General features: G+C 32.9%; 2 protein-coding genes across 2 annotated transcripts; one reads left to right on the plus strand and one right to left on the minus strand.

The window, feature by feature from the left end:
• Positions 1912 to 10416, plus strand: LOC109363238 (ribosomal RNA small subunit methyltransferase, chloroplastic). Its single transcript, XM_019609424.1, has 10 exons — positions 1912 to 2172; positions 2764 to 2913; positions 3230 to 3286; positions 4226 to 4324; positions 6793 to 6888; positions 7579 to 7663; positions 8056 to 8108; positions 9615 to 9698; positions 9907 to 10017; positions 10106 to 10416. The coding sequence occupies exons 1-10, from the start codon at positions 1939 to 1941 to the stop codon at positions 10166 to 10168; spliced, it is 1032 nt and encodes a 343-aa protein (XP_019464969.1). The 5' UTR covers positions 1912 to 1938; the 3' UTR covers positions 10169 to 10416.
• On the minus strand, positions 10661 to 11600 carry LOC109363239. The gene has a single exon (XM_019609425.1). It carries the CDS (start codon positions 11460 to 11462, stop codon positions 10935 to 10937), a length of 528 nt encoding a protein of 175 aa, XP_019464970.1. The 5' UTR covers positions 11463 to 11600; the 3' UTR covers positions 10661 to 10934.

Below are 17657 nucleotides of genomic sequence, written 5' to 3' on the forward strand. Positions count from 1 at the left end.
TTCTTTCATTACAATGTTATTAATGATGATAGTTATTTTGATAGGATTTGATTGATGATGATAGTTATTTTGTTAGGATTTGATTTTCTTGTATTTAATGTATAGAGCTTGAAGAAGGTATAAATTTCTAGTTTTTAGGCTTGAATAAGGGTAAGGAGAAAGAAAATAACCATCATCATAGAATCTTTATTTTATTTTATTTCATTTCATTGCCGATTGCACACGTTCCACTATGTTACAAATATTTTGATCCATAATTAATGTCAAGGATCAACTCCATGGTTGCATTCTCCCCCATCTATTTTTTGTTTCTTACAGAAAAAAGGCTCCACGGAATAAAATTAGTATTATTTGATTTGTACTGAGACTACAAATATATTTGAACAATTAATATTCTTCAATATCAATTATAACCTTTTATAAATGTTAGGGGTGCATGAAATAGGTTGGAATGCTACTCGACTTAAGTATTAGTCCAAATACTTTTTGAACACACACCTGATCCTAAATATCGATTGAGTCATCCTTTAAATTTGAACCTAAACCTGATTAAATATAATTTATATCCATTTTAGATAAAGTCTTCTCAATATTATTTATTATTATGGATATGTAATTTGACATATCAAATGATATACATATGTATATATTTTATTAATTATATATGTATGGTGAAAAGTTAGTGCCAATGAAATATTATTATTCTGTATATAGTTGTATATAAACATGATAATAAGTGACAATGTGGGTTATAATGAGTCATATTTGTCTCTTACCACTCATAAATATTGATCAAATCTAATTTTTGAATTCAAACATAATCTTAAATCCGATGAAACCTAATCATAAGGCTAGCAATGAATTAATTCAATATTCGTTCGAAACTCAATCCATCATTTAGATCCATAAAATTGGTTCATGAACCAAATCAACCAAACTTGAGCTGAAAATTGAGCTCGTTAAAGAAATATGATGGATCGAGTTTGACTCATTAGGTTCATGAGTTACTCAAAATATATATATATATATATATATATATATATATATATATTAACTCATGAACCTAATGAGTCAAACTCGATCCATCATATTTCTTTAACGAGCTCAATTTTCAGCTCAAGTTTGGTTGATTTGGTTCATGAACCAATTTTATGGATCTAAATGATGAAATGAATTAGTTATTTAAGTTGTTCAAGTGAACCAATTCAAGCTGAGTAGAACAATTTGTGAACTTTAATCGAGTCAAATTCGAGCTAAAAAAATAAATCATACTGAACTCAAGTCATGTTTCGAGCTGAACAAATCCTTATCGAACTGAACTGAGCTCTAGTTCGACTCCTTTCCAGCCCTACCTGACCTTATTCAAATCCGAATGTGACCAAGTCAATCTAGGTGAGCAGGTAGGTCGTGTCCGCTCACCCCTAATACACATAATGGTAACATGTTAAGGTTGACTTATGTTCTCCAAATAGGTAAATAGAAAACTATATTAGATTAGAGGAATCAACAAATGTTGGATCATCATGACATGTTGACTCAACATTTTTTATTATTCTAATTTAATACCGAACCAATAACGAATTGATCACATAGTGTAAGAATCTATTAGATCACTAGAAAGACTAAAATTGACAATCGCATATTCAAAATGGATTAGTTTCATTAAAGAGTTTAATTTTGAAATAAATTAGTTTTGTTTATGACAAAAACACCTGATAATACGGTATCTATAATAGTATATATTTTAAATTATTTCAAAGCAAAATAATTTAAAAAATTAACCCAATCCACACTGAAAATATGAACTCTTGATGATGATGATAACGAGTGTTTCATTACATATCACTCACCATAATCTACACCACACTCTCTTCAACTCCTTCCCTTAAAATATTCAAAATACATTTCAACTGAAATAACCAACAACGGAATAAGAAAATGTCTCTTTTATCCTTTTCCAATCTTCAAACGTTGCCGCCAATATCTTCCAACCACCGTCCTAAACCACCGTCTCCGGCGTTCGTTGGCCCCGCCGGCTCACGGCGGCGAATGCTATATATATGTTGCGCTGAAGGAGGCAGCAGAGTAAAGAGGACAAGCACTGACGACTACCATGGAACACTGAAAGCTCTCAACTCCAAAGGCAGATTCCCAAGAAAATCTCTTGGCCAGGTTTCTCTCACTATTTGCTCTGTTTTTTTTTTCTTCTAGAAGATTTGAGATGACACATTATGGTAGTAACGTTTTAAATTGCGGTTGTTGTTGTTGTTGCTGTTATGTCGCACTGCCGGCCGAAATAGCAATGTAGTGGCCGCGATTATGGTTGTGAAGTGCAATTTAAAATAGTAATGGTGTATTACAGTCCAAAATGATTTTTTTTGGTGTTTGAAGGTGATTTTTTTAGGAATTGTTTTGGTTGCTTGGTTCAGAAGTTTTATCGAATAGATAGTGGGTGTGTTAATGTGGTGTCAATTTTGTATTGTATTGCACCAAAAATTGTTTGTTCTCTTTGCTTTTTATTTATTTGGAAATGATTTCTTAAGAAATTGGTTTGGTGATTACTTGAGTCATATAATCGAACAGGGGGTGGGTGTGCTTGGTCTGACTTGAATGTTGTGTTTTCACACTCAAAAACCCATCTGTTATATTATTTTCGTTTAGAGGCAATTTTCCTGGAAATTTTTGGGGACTTCATTGCTGGTTAGGCTTGAAATATATTTTCTTCTGAAATCTTGTTTGTTTGGGTGGTGATGTGATTTGCAGCATTATATGTTGAACTCTGACATAAATGAGCAGCTTGCTGGTGTGGCTTGTATTGAACAAGGTGATGTGGTGTTTGAAATTGGGCCCGGAACAGGTTCCTTGACTAATGTCCTTTTAAACTCCGGCGCATTTGTTCTTGCAGTTGAGAAGGTTTGATTCTTTCCATTTTTAGAACTAATCCTAATACAATGATACAAGCATTACTTGTTAATTTTTTTGCAGTTTGTCTACATGGATATAGTTAGTTAGTTGTACGTGTTTGCATGTGTGTATGCATGTAAATATGAGTTTATTTGTGTCTATTGTGCGTGTCTGTGTTTTATGTAATGCATTTACTAAATTTGTTAATGGTCACACTATATGCTGTATAAGTGTTTTCCAACTTTGTGTTAAGGTGGAGTGTTGATTCTCCATTGTTCTCTTCTACATCTCGAATTTATGCTTTTGTGTCTTTCATGGGATTCAGGACAAACACATGGCTGCACTTGTGAGTGAAAGGTTTTCAAGTACAGGAAAATTTAAGGTACATCTCATAATGAATGTGAACTTTTATTGCATGCTTGTAGTGTTTTTGTTATTGCGATGAAAATTAAGTTTCTCAAGCATTGAGATTTAATTCATTTACTACATTATATACAAGTATGTTTTTCTGAATGGTGTTCATGTCTCTTAGGGTGTATTGATAGAGTGAGCGGTGTCTTTTTAGTCCCCTCTTGTCAATGAGTTTGAGTACTCCTTGTACTCCTCATAATACATATTGCTTCTAAAAATAGATCAAAAAAACTAAATTATTGGCGAAAAGATGGATATGCACATCTGATTAACAAAAGACAGTATTCATGTTGATTTTGAATTGCAATATTTGAGTAATAAAGTAACACATTAGTTTCAGAAGAGCTTAATGATTTTCCTTTTCATTCATAAATCGATCTTATTTCAAGTGTCCTACTGAAATGTTTTAGCATAGTTTATATAGTTTGATACAAAGTGTGATATTTCATGTAGTAGTTTCTTTTTTCTGGTTGATCATTTCATGCATGTTATTATTGACTCTTTCTAATATTGGAAGTGAATTATAGATTTATAGTTTTACTAGCCAATGTTGTTTAACATTGAAATCTAATCACTTATAGTGCTAATCTAGATTATTTATTTCCAATACATTCATCACATGATCAGGAGTACTAATATTCCTTGTCTGGCCTTCATTGTTGGATAGAGTCTGGAACATCATTTACTTTGGTATAGGAGTGTCATGTTGGCTTCCCTTCGGTGATTGTTTAATAGGCTTTCATGATATTTAGTTCATTTATTACTTTTATTTATTCATTGTATTGCTTGGCAGTATTTATCCTCCAATACCTGTTCGACATGTCTCATTTTTATCCCAAATTATGATAGTTTAGAACCAGTTTTCTGTATAATTATGATTAATGCTGATTTTTTGATAAAATACCTGTAGATTTTGACTGAGGATGTTATCAAATGTCATGTGCGCTCTCATATGTCATCATTGGTTGAAAGCTTAAAGCAAATGGATCAAGAAACTAGAAATGCAAAAGTAAGACTGCCACTTCTCAAACTAGCTAACACTATTACTTTGTCATTTTTCAATTTTTAGAGGTAACTTCATATATACTATATATGATTATAATTCTTTTCCTAATAAGAATTGGTAATGCTTGATTTTGTCTTCATAAGCCCATAGTTCGAATCATGGCTAAAGCTCAAGCCTGATAACTGCTTAGATAAATAATTTTAATCAAAACCATTAAGATGATTCTCGAGTCACTTGTAGAGATATCTGTTTGGGCTGGCCTGCTACATGCTATGCGAAATTCAGGCTGGTGCAGATTTGATGTGGGCTATGTGCCAACCCTGTGGCCTGGAGCATCAACTTAAAAAAAAGAAGAAATCTATGACTGTCTTTCTAGACACGGGACTTAAGTTTTTTCCTTTGTAGAAAACTTTTTATATACCTTGGGAATCAGAATAAATATTCCCTTGCCACATGATATGGATGAAGAATCACTTCAAAAAGTTCTGCATTTTAGAATTTTTTTAATGTACCGTTGGAATCAGAACAAATTGTTTCAAAATAAATATTGCTTTGCCTCAGGGTAAAGGATGACTTGACCCTAACATCCTGTTCCATGCAATCACTTCCAGCAATAGAAATCACAGCTTGCACTTTGCACAGGTGGCAGAGGTAACTTTGGTTGTGTAATGGGCCAATTAGTGTCGATCAATTTGGCCTTTTTTGGTAGTTACACGAGCTGAGTTGATGCATTTGCCAGAGACAGCCCACTAGCTAGTTACCCAATCATATGTCACAACTAACATGCATGTGTGTTAACCTGTCCCGATTCAGGTTATCCTAGTTCAGTAAAAAGCTTATATTCAAGCCTGGCAAGGTGACAGTTATACATATCAATAGATCTTTACCCCAGGGTGGGTTTAGGTTGTGTATTCATATACAGTAAATAGGTGTGTAGTATAACTCAGTACAAACTAGTACTCAAGACAATACACTTAAACAATTTAGCATATTCTTAATATCCTATTCTCAAGGTGGTACTTGGTTAAGTATATCAGCTATTTGTTCTACAATCCTAAGATGTCTTGTAGATAAAAGTCCCTGCTGGACTGAAATGGCAATTTCGTTCTATGTGCTTCATCTTTTTTTAATGAAATATTGGGTTTCACAATGTAAATAGAAACCTGTTTGTCCCACCATAGCTTCATAGGAAAAGAAACCTTAAACTCAATCTCATCAAGTAATTAATACACCCATAACAATTCACAAGTTTGGGCAATTTCTTGGTATTCAGACTTTGTACTCGACCTAGCTGTCAACATTTTGTTTTACTACTTCAGGACATTAGACCACATCCAAGGGACATGCAATAACTAGAAGTCAATTTCCATTCTATAGAAAAATATGCATCTGAATAAGTACTACAACAAACAAGCCTTAATCCCACTAGGTGGGGTCGGCTATATGGATTGAATGACACCATAATGCTCTATGATAAATCATATTCATTGACAAAACATTGATTTCTAAATCTTTCCTAATCTGTTTGTCTATTGTTTTTCTTGGTCCCCATCTTCCTATAGGAATTGGGCTAACTTCCATTTGATATACTCTCCTTACTTGGTCCTCTAACGGTCTCCTCCATAAATGTCCAAATCACCTAAGGCGCGATTCTACCATCCTTTCTAAAGTAGGAGTTACTCCAATTTTGTCTCTAATGCATTCATTTCTAACCCCATCTTACCCAGTATGTCAACTCATCCAACACAACATTCTCATATATGATAGAAACATAAATATTCTTCAGTACATTAAGCAAATGCTTAATATCATATGCTTAACATTTTGTATGCCTAACTCAGCCCATTTGACACCCATTCTTTCTTTATGCATTTGTGTTTTTTATGTGTTGGTCAGTTTATGCTTGTTGGAACTTTCCCATTATTAATATTATAAAACTAAATAGAGAAAATAGTAAATAGCCATAATTTTTGCTAGAAAGAATTTCATCCTAATTGATCTTTCGATGAATGTATGGCCCCTACTACTTGGACTTATCGAATGACCACTCTTAGATCTTGACAAATCTGTCAATTGTTTTTAACTGTGTAGCCTTACTTGACTCCTGGAAGTAGTCTCTATTATGGGGGTAAGACTATGTACATCTATCTTCCCTAGACCCCATTAAGTGGGAGCTTCGTGAACTGAATAAGTCCAGTTGACAGCTTAACTTCACGAACCCCAGACTTCATAGAATTATGTTTTACCACTGTCAAGGGCCTGCTCTCCCAAAGCATATGCTTTTTAGTGAAGGCATAATGGTTTTATATCTCTAACACACCCCTTTATGCATTGGAATTTGGGCTAAAAGTGTAGACAGCCTAAAGGTTTTGGCGTTCTGCTTTGCCAATGAACATAGCATGATTATGCCTGAAAAGTATATAACTTTTTATAAATCATGAATTGGTTTCGTTTTGGTATGTTGTTTGCAGGTAGTTGCCAACATTCCCTTCAATATCAGCACAGATGTGATCAAACTACTACTTCCAATGGGAGACATTTTCTCGGAGGTGGTTCTACTTCTCCAGGTTAGAATAGACATCTCTTTCGTGTATATCATGTCTTGTCTACTTTAAATGACAGTATTTATTTTTTCTAATTTACCGGATCTATAGTGCTTCCATCCCTACCTTCTAGTCCCCTGCCCACACCCTTTACCTGATCCAAAGGTCAAGCATATCCAATGTTCATTTTGATCATTATTGCTATCTTGGAGCACAAATGATTTATTAAAAATCAATTAATGAAAGCTGAAGGTAAAGGGCTGAATTGTTTATGAAAGTCCATGGTGGCGAGAACTGAACTTGATATTGCAGGAGAACCATGTTTTCAGAATACCTTTGTGCACTATGTATTGTTAGACTTAAAAGTAACCCTAACTTTTAAATATCTAAAGGCCATTCATTATTGTTTCCCTTTTTTAACTTTTTGAGTAATATTTATTGTCTTAAGAGGTGAACCTTGAAGAAATGATAAGGTTGTTTCCTAGGGTCCTAGAAATAACTTCTCTAATTATAGGTTAAGGCTATATCTATTTACCTTCTTAGACCTCACGAGGATTGGAGCGATGTGTACTAGGCCAACCTTTTTAACTTAAACTATGTTCATCAGTTTGATCCTTTTTTTCATGGACTAAGATTAGAAATTCCAACTGTACGGGGGGAACTTATTGTAATAAATAATAACAATTATTGACTAAACAAATCAAATCATTGTAGGAGGAGACTGCCTTGCGCTTGGTTGTATCATCACTCCGGACCTCTGAGTATCGCCCCATCAATATATTTGTCAACTTCTATTCAGGTAGGTATATATGCAGTACAAAATAGTTGAATGTGTTATGTTAACAGATATTGGTCGATAGCTGCTATGCTTTTTACAACGAATGATGTTGATTTCAGTTTACGGCAAATCAAATAGAACTTGTAGAAGTCACCATTACATGTAAAAATGTAAAGTTTATGATTGAACTTTGACCAACCCTTAACATTTGAATGCATTATAATTTCCTCTCGTGTTCTTTGTGGGCATTTGTAATATAATGAGTTGTAATTGGAGGAAATGCTTGTAAAAATGTATGTTTTACCGCTTGCATGTGGTTTTTAAATAAATTATTTATGCATTATATTCACAACTTTTGTTATTCATGATTTTCTTAATTTAAAATGTTTAAGTTCTGACTTTCCTTTTTGCAGATCCTGAGTACAAATTTAAGGTCCCAAGAACACATTTTTTCCCTCAACCTAATGTAAGTGATGTCATTTAAATGTGATATGTATGATTTTGAATGTAGCATTTTGTTCTAATGCACTTGAAAATTAGGAAGCACATATACCTTCATTTATTGAGGTACCCAAGTGCTTCACATGTTTCCACCACTCACTCCTCCAACACATGTATGATTTAGGTGCCTAATTAAAAAAAACTTTTGTGAGCTCAAACACGTGCTAGACTTTGCTAAAACACTTAGCCAACACCCCAAAACGGCTAGACATCTTCAATAACAAGATAGGTAGAGAAGTTCTCTTCATTGAGTTTTATTAATTTTCAGAAAGTTAAGAAAGTGATAAACTGATATTTTGTTAAATATTCTATTATATGTGAATTGATTAAATAAAGGTGGTGTATAAGACCCCTTTAAATTGAGTTTAGTGTAAAGTGAGATAGACCCTTTTTATTTTTTGCTTTGCACTTCAAGCTTTTTTTTTACAAAGGTGAAAAATATGATATTTTGTTTTGGATTTTGTTTTCTGAAGATACAGTATTGTCCAAAAATGAAAATATAGTTCAGGTGGAAAAATAGACCTTCCCATGATATTAAATTTAGCATGGGGCCATTAGTAGGTCCCTCCTCAATAACCATGCAAATCATATGAAGCTAGTAATACAAATTGTAATGTAATTAGTCATGTAAAGAGTAATGTATATAGTGGATCATGCTCTATCAATGAGTTTCTCTCTAAAGTGAGGTGTACTACCTTTGATTTACTCTAATGCATGAAGATTTTAATCCACCATGGAAGGGTAGACATCCTCATTTTCTAACTATAGACAAAATCTCACTTTAGAGGAGTTTCCTCCCGTTTTTATTCATGCAAAAGTATAAAAGGAAATAAAAAGTCATGTGAATAGTTATGCAATTAGTAGTGCAAGCATTAAGAATGTTATCTTGTTCATAATCAATTTTATTTGACATTTTAATATATGTATATATATAGTATTGTACTCAATGTCCTTTATTTTTTTAATTGTCTATGTCCGAGTGACCATGTTTACATTGGGTCAGGTGTACATGCTTTATATCTTGAGAATATGTGAACTATAGATTTCCTTCTAGTCGATCTTTGCCAGTCCTATTCTCCGCATGCCTTATTTAGGATAATAAACATATACGAGAGCATTCATTTGAAATCAATAGATAAGGTGAGTGATTTTCTTTATAGCAATATCTTTATATGAAAGTGCAAGACATTACTAAACAAACAAAATCATATTTTACAACCAACACAAACAACTAAATGAAAAATGTCAATATAACTGGTGTGGTATTGGTTGAGGAAATTTAGTCATTATCACACCTTCAATCAATGTTAGTTATACATTGTGTCATCTTTTCTATTTGGTTATCTAATATGATTTACCATGGAAAAATATTAGAGATAGATAAGATATATGGTTATCTTCATCTATTTTATGTAACAAGATTTTATGGGCAGGACAATAAATCATCAATATCTATTTTATCTTTGCGTAGGTAGATGCAGCTGTTGTCTCATTCAAGTTGAAACCACCAACACAATATCCCAAAGTTTCTTCTACTAAAAGCTTTTTCTCAATGGTAGCCTTTCCCCCAACATGTGTACTATCATGCTTTGAAATTCTTGGGATTTTTCTTTAATTTCATTGCATTGAAATGTCCCATAGCAAGTTAATTATTGGAGATTTGAGTGTGCAAATATTTTCTTCTTGCCTGCTACAGTTCTTATAAATGTTGTAAAGCATCATTTTTGTCACTTCAATAACATTTTAATTCATTATACTTGAAGGTTAATTCTGCGTTCAATGAGAAGCGTAAGATGTTACGTAAGTCACTTCAACACATATGCACATCCCTTGAGACCGAAGAAGCTTTGACAAGCATAGGTCTTCTAGCTACAGTAAGCATCAATATTGCTACTTTCTTTACTTATTCTCACCTGATTGTGTTTCTATTGCTCAATGATTTTGTACATTATGCCTGTGCAGTCAAGGCCTGAAGAATTGACCATGGATGATTTCACAAAGTTGCATAACTTAATTGTTAAATAGCAACAATCTAGATTACTAAGGATTTGAAGAACAACCTCTGGCAAATACAAACCCTAGGGATTATGTCTTCTTCAACTATCATGCTGCAACATGCAACAAATGAAATGTACAATCTTGTAAAAGGAAGTATAGGTAGATTAAATCCCACAAAATTGTAATTTTGGCACAGATTAAGATTGACTTGATGGAAATTGTCATGAATAAGCTACCCAGAATCCACAACATAATTACATGCATCTTGGAATTTGTACATAAACATAATTGGAAAAGCTCCTAACAAATTTGTATATTAATTACAAGATAGCGTGGTTAATTAGTTTATTGACAAACAGTAGAGGAGGAATTTGTATAAACCAAATTGACAAGATAATGCTATTTTTGCAATTGGAAAGTTCATGAATAATTCAAACTGGCACTCTAAATTATCCCAGAAATCTTCTACAGAATCAAGGTTTCAGATTGTAGAAACTCTAATGTGATCCAACTGCAATATATGACCACATGGGCTAAATTAATCTTAATTGACTGCAACACAACTCCACCCAAGAAAATGAGGTGCCCAAAATTTTCACCCAAAAATATTGTAAATTTTCTGCAAGAAATTGAAGAATCAAAACTAAAGCAAAAGAAATTGAACAAATTAATCTGATATCCGCAATGTTGCAATATGATACTACTATACCCTGATGAATGTCTGCTTCTATATTACATACATCTTATGAAACAGCATCCGTTTCTTTCAATCCCATATTCCATTCTCTTCAATTCAGCCATGAAATTGGTACACAAGGTCCAAAGCCCTTATCCTCATTGCATGTGGATCATAATTCCTCACTCTCCCAACAAACCCATCATCAGACAAACGCTTCTCCTCTACAAAAGCCGCCGCAGATGGCGACAAAGGCCGTTTCGGCCTCTTATTCTTGATAAAGCAATCCCTCATCTTCTCTTCAACTTCATCAATTATGCATTTTGATGTCTCTTCCTCTACCCCATCATCATCATCATCACCAAGCTGCATCGGTTCTCCGTCATCAGGGGCAGCAGCACCATTGGCAGAGGATAAGGAATTCTCTGCCGCCATTAGGGGAGAAGGGAATTGGAGTGTGGAGAGGAAGGTAGAGAGATGTTGATGAGCATAATGAAGGGAAGTGTGGATTTGGTTTAAATGGGTGGGGTTGGTGGTGGATGGTAGTTGTTTTGCCATTAGGGTGGCTTGTTCTAGAGATAGAATGAGGTCTGATAGGTGTGGTGATGGTGGTGGTGACGGTGGCTCCGCCGTGGAACCATCCATGAAAAAAAGAGATTGAATTTTTGTTTTGTTTTTTTGATGGAACTGAAAAGTGAGAGTAGTGCGGCGATGTTGTTAATAGGTAGAGTGAGAAAGGAAAAGAGAAACAGAGTTTGAGGATGTTTTATTTGGGAGTTACTGACAGAGTGGTCTGGAGTGTTGAATATTTTCGGCTTCTAATGCAGTTTTTATGGCCTCTGAAAGTGTGAGTGGCCCTAGAATATATTATTTTTTATACCCTTCCTATAAATGCAGTTATCAATCATATTTCACTTTGGGAAATATTTATTCATTAATGATGTAAACATTTATATATAATTAGTGTACCATTCATCCTTTATTTTAAAATGAAGAATGACACAATAATAATATAAAAATCTCTTATAATTTTAATATATACATATTTTTTCTTTTATTTAATTTTAAAAAATAAACTAAGAGTTATAGTACAATTATCTTTGCCAAGTAAGCTAAATTATAAGCTCAATTTTTATTTATGAAAAAAATAAGTAAAAATGAACTATCTTGTATGGGTATTTTTATGGATTCTTAATTTTGCAATCAAATTCACCTCTCATTTTAACATTTAAATTTTTGTAGCATTGACCAACTAACTACTTATTTTATTTGTGCACTATTTATTTTGTGAATAATCTAATTCATGTTTAGTTATTTTTATTTATTTGTGTCATGTTATTTTTAGATATTGATATTTATCTCAATATTTTTCACCTTTGTCATGATGCATTAAAAATTAAAAAGTTTATAGTAAAATATATATAATTATAAATATTAAAAATGTATACTTTAAAAATACTACAAAATAATCATAACATGAATAAATAATATATCTACTTTATCCAAATGCAAAAAACAGTTTATACTTAGTTTTCAGTTAAATACCTCAACCATAAACAAATTATAATATAAACAGGTTATAATTTCATTGTTTATAATCTTATAGTTTATAAATTAAAACTAAAAACATAATTTATATCAAGCAAATGTTTGATGCCAAGTTTTTATACATTTAGTATATTATGCACTATTTATATTATTGTTTTGTCAATGATAACTAATATTTGATGGATGAAAGATATACTAAAAATGTAAATAATTTTTATACCATTGATGCAAAAATATTATATCTTTATTTTTTATTTGAATGACTAAAATCTTACGATAGTAAAATTAATTTTTAGCAGAGAGAAGATACATGCAATATACCACCCATTAATTTTTTGAATTTGGTATTCTTTTTGAAATTTCGATCTAACATATTATATATTAGATTTAAGACGATCAGACCAAAATTTCTCAGGTTAAAAACAGTCCAACTTTCACTCAGTTAAGATGGTAAACCATAACCTTTTTTAAGTTTAGTCAGTGATCAAATCGGTCGAACCGTCCAGTACAGTCCAATTCTCACAATACTGGTTACTACTGTTGTATGGCTCCTTTTGTGTCTTCCATTCAAGAGTTCCAGGTAAAAAAATACTAATACAATTATCATGTAGATATAAAAAGTATTATTAGTAGTGATGTGATGATGTTGAGATAAAATAAAATTTAATCTTATGCATTAAGAATGTGACTAATCATCTAAATGTCTTTTAAACTTATATTATGATTTGATAAATGTTTCTAAGAAAATGATATAAGACTTCAAAAATATTTTGTTTCTCATACTCTATAAAGACTTAAGTATATAAGGAGAACTTAATCGAAACAACTAGTCTATTAGAGTTTTATGACTACCCAACGTGAGAGTCCTAATATTACTATTCCTTTAAGGGTCGACGTTTACAACGACTTTCACTATATCGACACTGACAAGATGATAGTCATTTTTCTTTTGGTGACAACTTCACTCACCTTTCAGGATTAGGTAATATACCTTAATCCAACGTATATGTAGCCGTTTCCGTGACACAATTCTCAATGAAAGATACCAATTATTAGGACTTAAGCACATGGGGAGAATCCAACAAAAAAAACTAGTCTATTAGGTAAGAGAACTTAATGGCTTAAGTACCACCTTAAATTTGCTATCCTATCAAATATGAGACTCCTAACATACCCAACTTTCACCATTTCCTTCCATGACATGTTCTTCAACAAGTTTTGCACAACATCCAATTAATAAAAAGGACCTTCAAAGAGGTTGTAGCACGAAGTTGGGGTAATAATGTGGCTTATAACAATGAATATAAGACCCGAAATTGGTATCGAATTTCAATGAGAGTTTTCCCTTTTAAGATGGGTTGCAATTGTTCCATTTTTTTAACACTGTTATAGTGCATTTGGTCACACAATGTATCATTCAATCATTGGGCTTTACCCTTTTAACAAAAATTTCTATTTTGGTTTTCTTTTGGATTTTTTTAGGTTTCTACACTTTGACATGGAGAAATTACCTTCCATAAGTTGAATTCTCATCATTGCTCGGGTGAAATATAAAAGAGGTGACTGAGGGAAAAAATGTTTGGGCATATGAAAGAAATGATCCTCTTTGACATCTATATTGTGAAAATAATGCGAAAGCGTAGAATGAATATTATGAAATTTTCTCATTGAATTATCAAGGCATGAAAAACCTTATTTATAGTGTAAACTAAGTAGTTAACTAACTAGCTAACAAACTAATAAAACATGTTGAAAAACAATTCAACATGTGTTAAATACGTAAAATATGTAAAATATGTAAAACGTGGTAGCTTTGTTCTCCAATAATTAGATGTTGGATCTTTGGTTGTGAGCAGATGGATAGTAAGGTTGGGGACATAGATCTGGTGGAGGATAAGGCTTCTGAGATTGGTTTAAGGTTGTAATATATGCTACCTCTTCTTCCATCTACTTGAATGTATGCTTTTCTTGTCTTATTTTCCCAATTTACTCTTCCACATTCTTATCATTCCTCAAGCCACACTCGATTTTTCTCTTATACTCACCAACTGGAAGAGACCTAAAGCGACACTTCCATTCACTTGATCATAGAATGTTGGTTGAAGAGTATCAACAAACATTATAACATTTTTCGTCTAATAATTTGGGCTTCACCCAAGCTACTACTTCTTTCCACCTATGAACATATTGTATGAAAATTTAATCCTCTCTTTTGGACATATTATGGAGCCACATTTATTTATGTGCTACATCTATATTGTGCTCATGTCGCTTCTTAATGAAAGTATCACACAAATCATTGAAACATTGTATATGAAAATGTTTAAGACACATGTACCATATGGTGGAAGCTTTAATGGCTTTCTTAGAAGAAGTGGATCAATAACTTGTTATCTTTGATATAGTGATTATTCTTGTAGCATACATGGTCAAGTGGTCTTTCGATATGATCTCCCTTGATATTTGTCAAATTCAGACACCTTAAACTTTGGTGGTAATAATAAATCTGGGATTAAGCACATGTCTTTAACATTCTTGAACTCATATCATCTTACTTCATTAATGACTTTGATTCATTCTACTACGACGTTCAAACCCTCTTGCTCTTGAGGATATACTCCGATAGGATGAGTGGTTGGGGTTGCCTTGGAAAACTAAGCTCTTTATATGAGGAATTTTTTTTAAATCGATCCTCGATTGGGGTGGGGAGGTAGGTATAGATGACAAAATGGCATTGCCCATTGGTTAACAAACATATGAATATATTTATTCTAACATATTCCATATTTCAAAAACCCTCAATTAGAATTATAAATACACATGTTACCAATAGTTGAAAGCACATCAAAAAACACCAAAGAACTTCATATTATACATACTAAGTGATGGATGCAAACTCATTATCTTTCTAAAAAGTTTCACATCCAATCTACACTAGAGAGAATAAGAATTGTGTAGTCGTCAATGTATAACATCATCTTGGTCCAAAGATTTTGTCCTAACTCTATTGATCGTGCTGCCAATGCCATGTTCCACCACTAGTTGTTTCTCTAAGTCTGTGACAATCCTTAGCTTTCGATTTTGTTGATTGAGTCCATATCCTATGCTCATTTGTTTGTGAGATCATTTTATCCATTCTTTTTTAATTTATCTAACAAGTAATATTTCTTTTAATTTTTCTTACTTTTTTCATTCAATTTTTTTATTACTTTAATACTCTAGTTCTATATATGATTCATGTGAAGAAGATCTTGCTTTTGATATTGGTACGGTTTTGATGAAGACATCAAGATCATAAGAAGAAGAAAAAGGAAGAAGACTCTGAAGACATATAAGTTTCATGCTTCAAGGAAATTACAGATTAAGTCTTCAATTGGTACTTCTATCCTTACGCTCAATTTATATTTAGTAGCAATCCTCAAAGATTTCAAAACTATTTTTAAAAGAATTGGATAAGTCTTAAAACAATGTTAAAATTCTAAGTAACAAGTTACTTGACCTGAGTAACAGGTTACTAGATATCGGTAATGTTGTGTTTATTCAAGTGTAAAGTCTCACATTGGATATGCGGGGAGGAGTGAAATACTTTATAAGTAGGAAATACCCATGAAACTAATGCCTTAAGGTTTTGGTTTAAGATGTGATGTCTCACTTGTGGCTCTCCACTCTTCCCATACCTAGGTAACAATGGAACTCCCCAATGATTGGAGGCTCCCCGATTGTAGTCTGGTCCAACAAGTGGTATCAGAGTCGATGGTTCGGCTGGGGCATGGTAGACTTAAGGGGAAGCAGACTAGAAAATGTGTGGTACCCACACTTGAGGGGGAGATTGTTGGATTTATTCAAGTGTGAAGTCCCACATTGGATATGTGGGTGATAGGGCAAATTGCAAGTGCATGATTATGTCGTCAAGTAATAAAATATCGATCCCACGAGGACTAGAAAATAAGTAATAAAATTGAATTTAGAACAATTGAACAATTCACGAGAATAATTATGAGAATATTAAAAAGGGTTGAAATGTAATTTAGGAAGAGTTCTGAGGATAAGGGTTACCGCATTTATACTCGTAAATCTTTGTTTTGCTCCTTTTCATGAACTTTAAGTTGCGATTGTGAATTGCTCATCGATATGTGTCATCCTCTCTCGAGCTCCGACACGTGTACTCAATTGAAGTCGCACCTACTCTCGTGGTACGATTATCAATTGAATCCTATACTTGGATCTTTCTATCCAATCACTTTGTAGCAACCTAAGGTGAATTTCAAAACCCCTCGATAATCCTAAGACTACTCTCGTGAATTAATATTCTAGTTTGAATAACTGAATGGTCGAATAGTTATGTTCACCTATCGGTCCTTTCCCAATGTATCTAAGAGGTGTAATTTGTTGGCCAGAAAACTCATACGAATAAAACTCAGTTTAATTATTCAAATCACAATACTCAATGAAATAGAAATAAGAACAAGTGTTTATTGAATGTAAAATGACATAACCCGAATCCTAGAAACAAAAGGAATTACTCACTCATAATGGAGAAGTGAATACCAAATTCTAAATTACAGAATTGTAATATAAAGTGTAAAGTGTAAAATCCTAGAGGGAGAACCCTCATTTATCCTAATTACAAAATATTGGACTAAGTCCAAAACAACAAATCTAAAAAATATGAATAGAATATAACATTCACGACTTCTTTTGGCCCTTCAATTGGTGTTTGTATAGTCTCAACACTGAATTCCATCTTCTTTTACCCAATATCTACTCTCTTTGGCTTCAATCCATTCAAACTGCATAACATAGCCAAAAACATCCGCTCAACCCGAACAAAGACAAATAAAAGCTAAAAACAATCATAAAATCCAAATTATGTCCTAAAATGAAAGTTAAATGCAATGCAAATGTAGCATAATTTCACACTCATCAGTGGGGAAGAGTGGAAGACTTTATAAGGAGGAAAGGCCCATGGAACTAATGCCTTACGATTTTGGTTCAAGACGTGGTATCTCATTGGTGGCTCTCCACTCTTCCCTTACCCTGGTAATAATGAAACTCCTCGATGGTTGGAGGATCCTTGGTTGCAATCTTGTCCAACATGTAACATGTTACGTGAACTATATGACAGTTGGTAACATGTTACTAGAACTACGTAACATGTTACCCGACTAAGAAAATAGTTGCAAATCATAACTAGCACTGAGTAATCGATTAATTGATTGAAGTAATCGATTAATTGATTGAATTAATCGATTACCACATTGGATAACAAGTTTTGGTAATCGATTATAATGT

This window comes from Lupinus angustifolius, chromosome LG13 (assembly GCF_001865875.1).
Source record: "Lupinus angustifolius cultivar Tanjil chromosome LG13, LupAngTanjil_v1.0, whole genome shotgun sequence".
Classification (NCBI taxonomy): domain Eukaryota; kingdom Viridiplantae; phylum Streptophyta; class Magnoliopsida; order Fabales; family Fabaceae; genus Lupinus; species Lupinus angustifolius.

Bases quoted from the DNA above. Each gene is read 5' to 3' on its own strand.
- LOC109363238 (XM_019609424.1), top strand. From the start codon at position 1,939: ATGTCTCTTTTATCCTTTTCCAATCTTCAAACGTTGCCGCCAATATCT. The intron at 2,914-3,229 runs GTTTGATTCTTT...CATGGGATTCAG, and splicing joins TTGTTCTTGCAGTTGAGAAG to GACAAACACATGGCTGCACT. The intron at 3,287-4,225 runs GTACATCTCATA...AAATACCTGTAG, and splicing joins CAAGTACAGGAAAATTTAAG to ATTTTGACTGAGGATGTTAT.
- LOC109363239 (XM_019609425.1), bottom strand. From the start codon at position 11,462: ATGGATGGTTCCACGGCGGAGCCACCGTCACCACCACCATCACCACAC.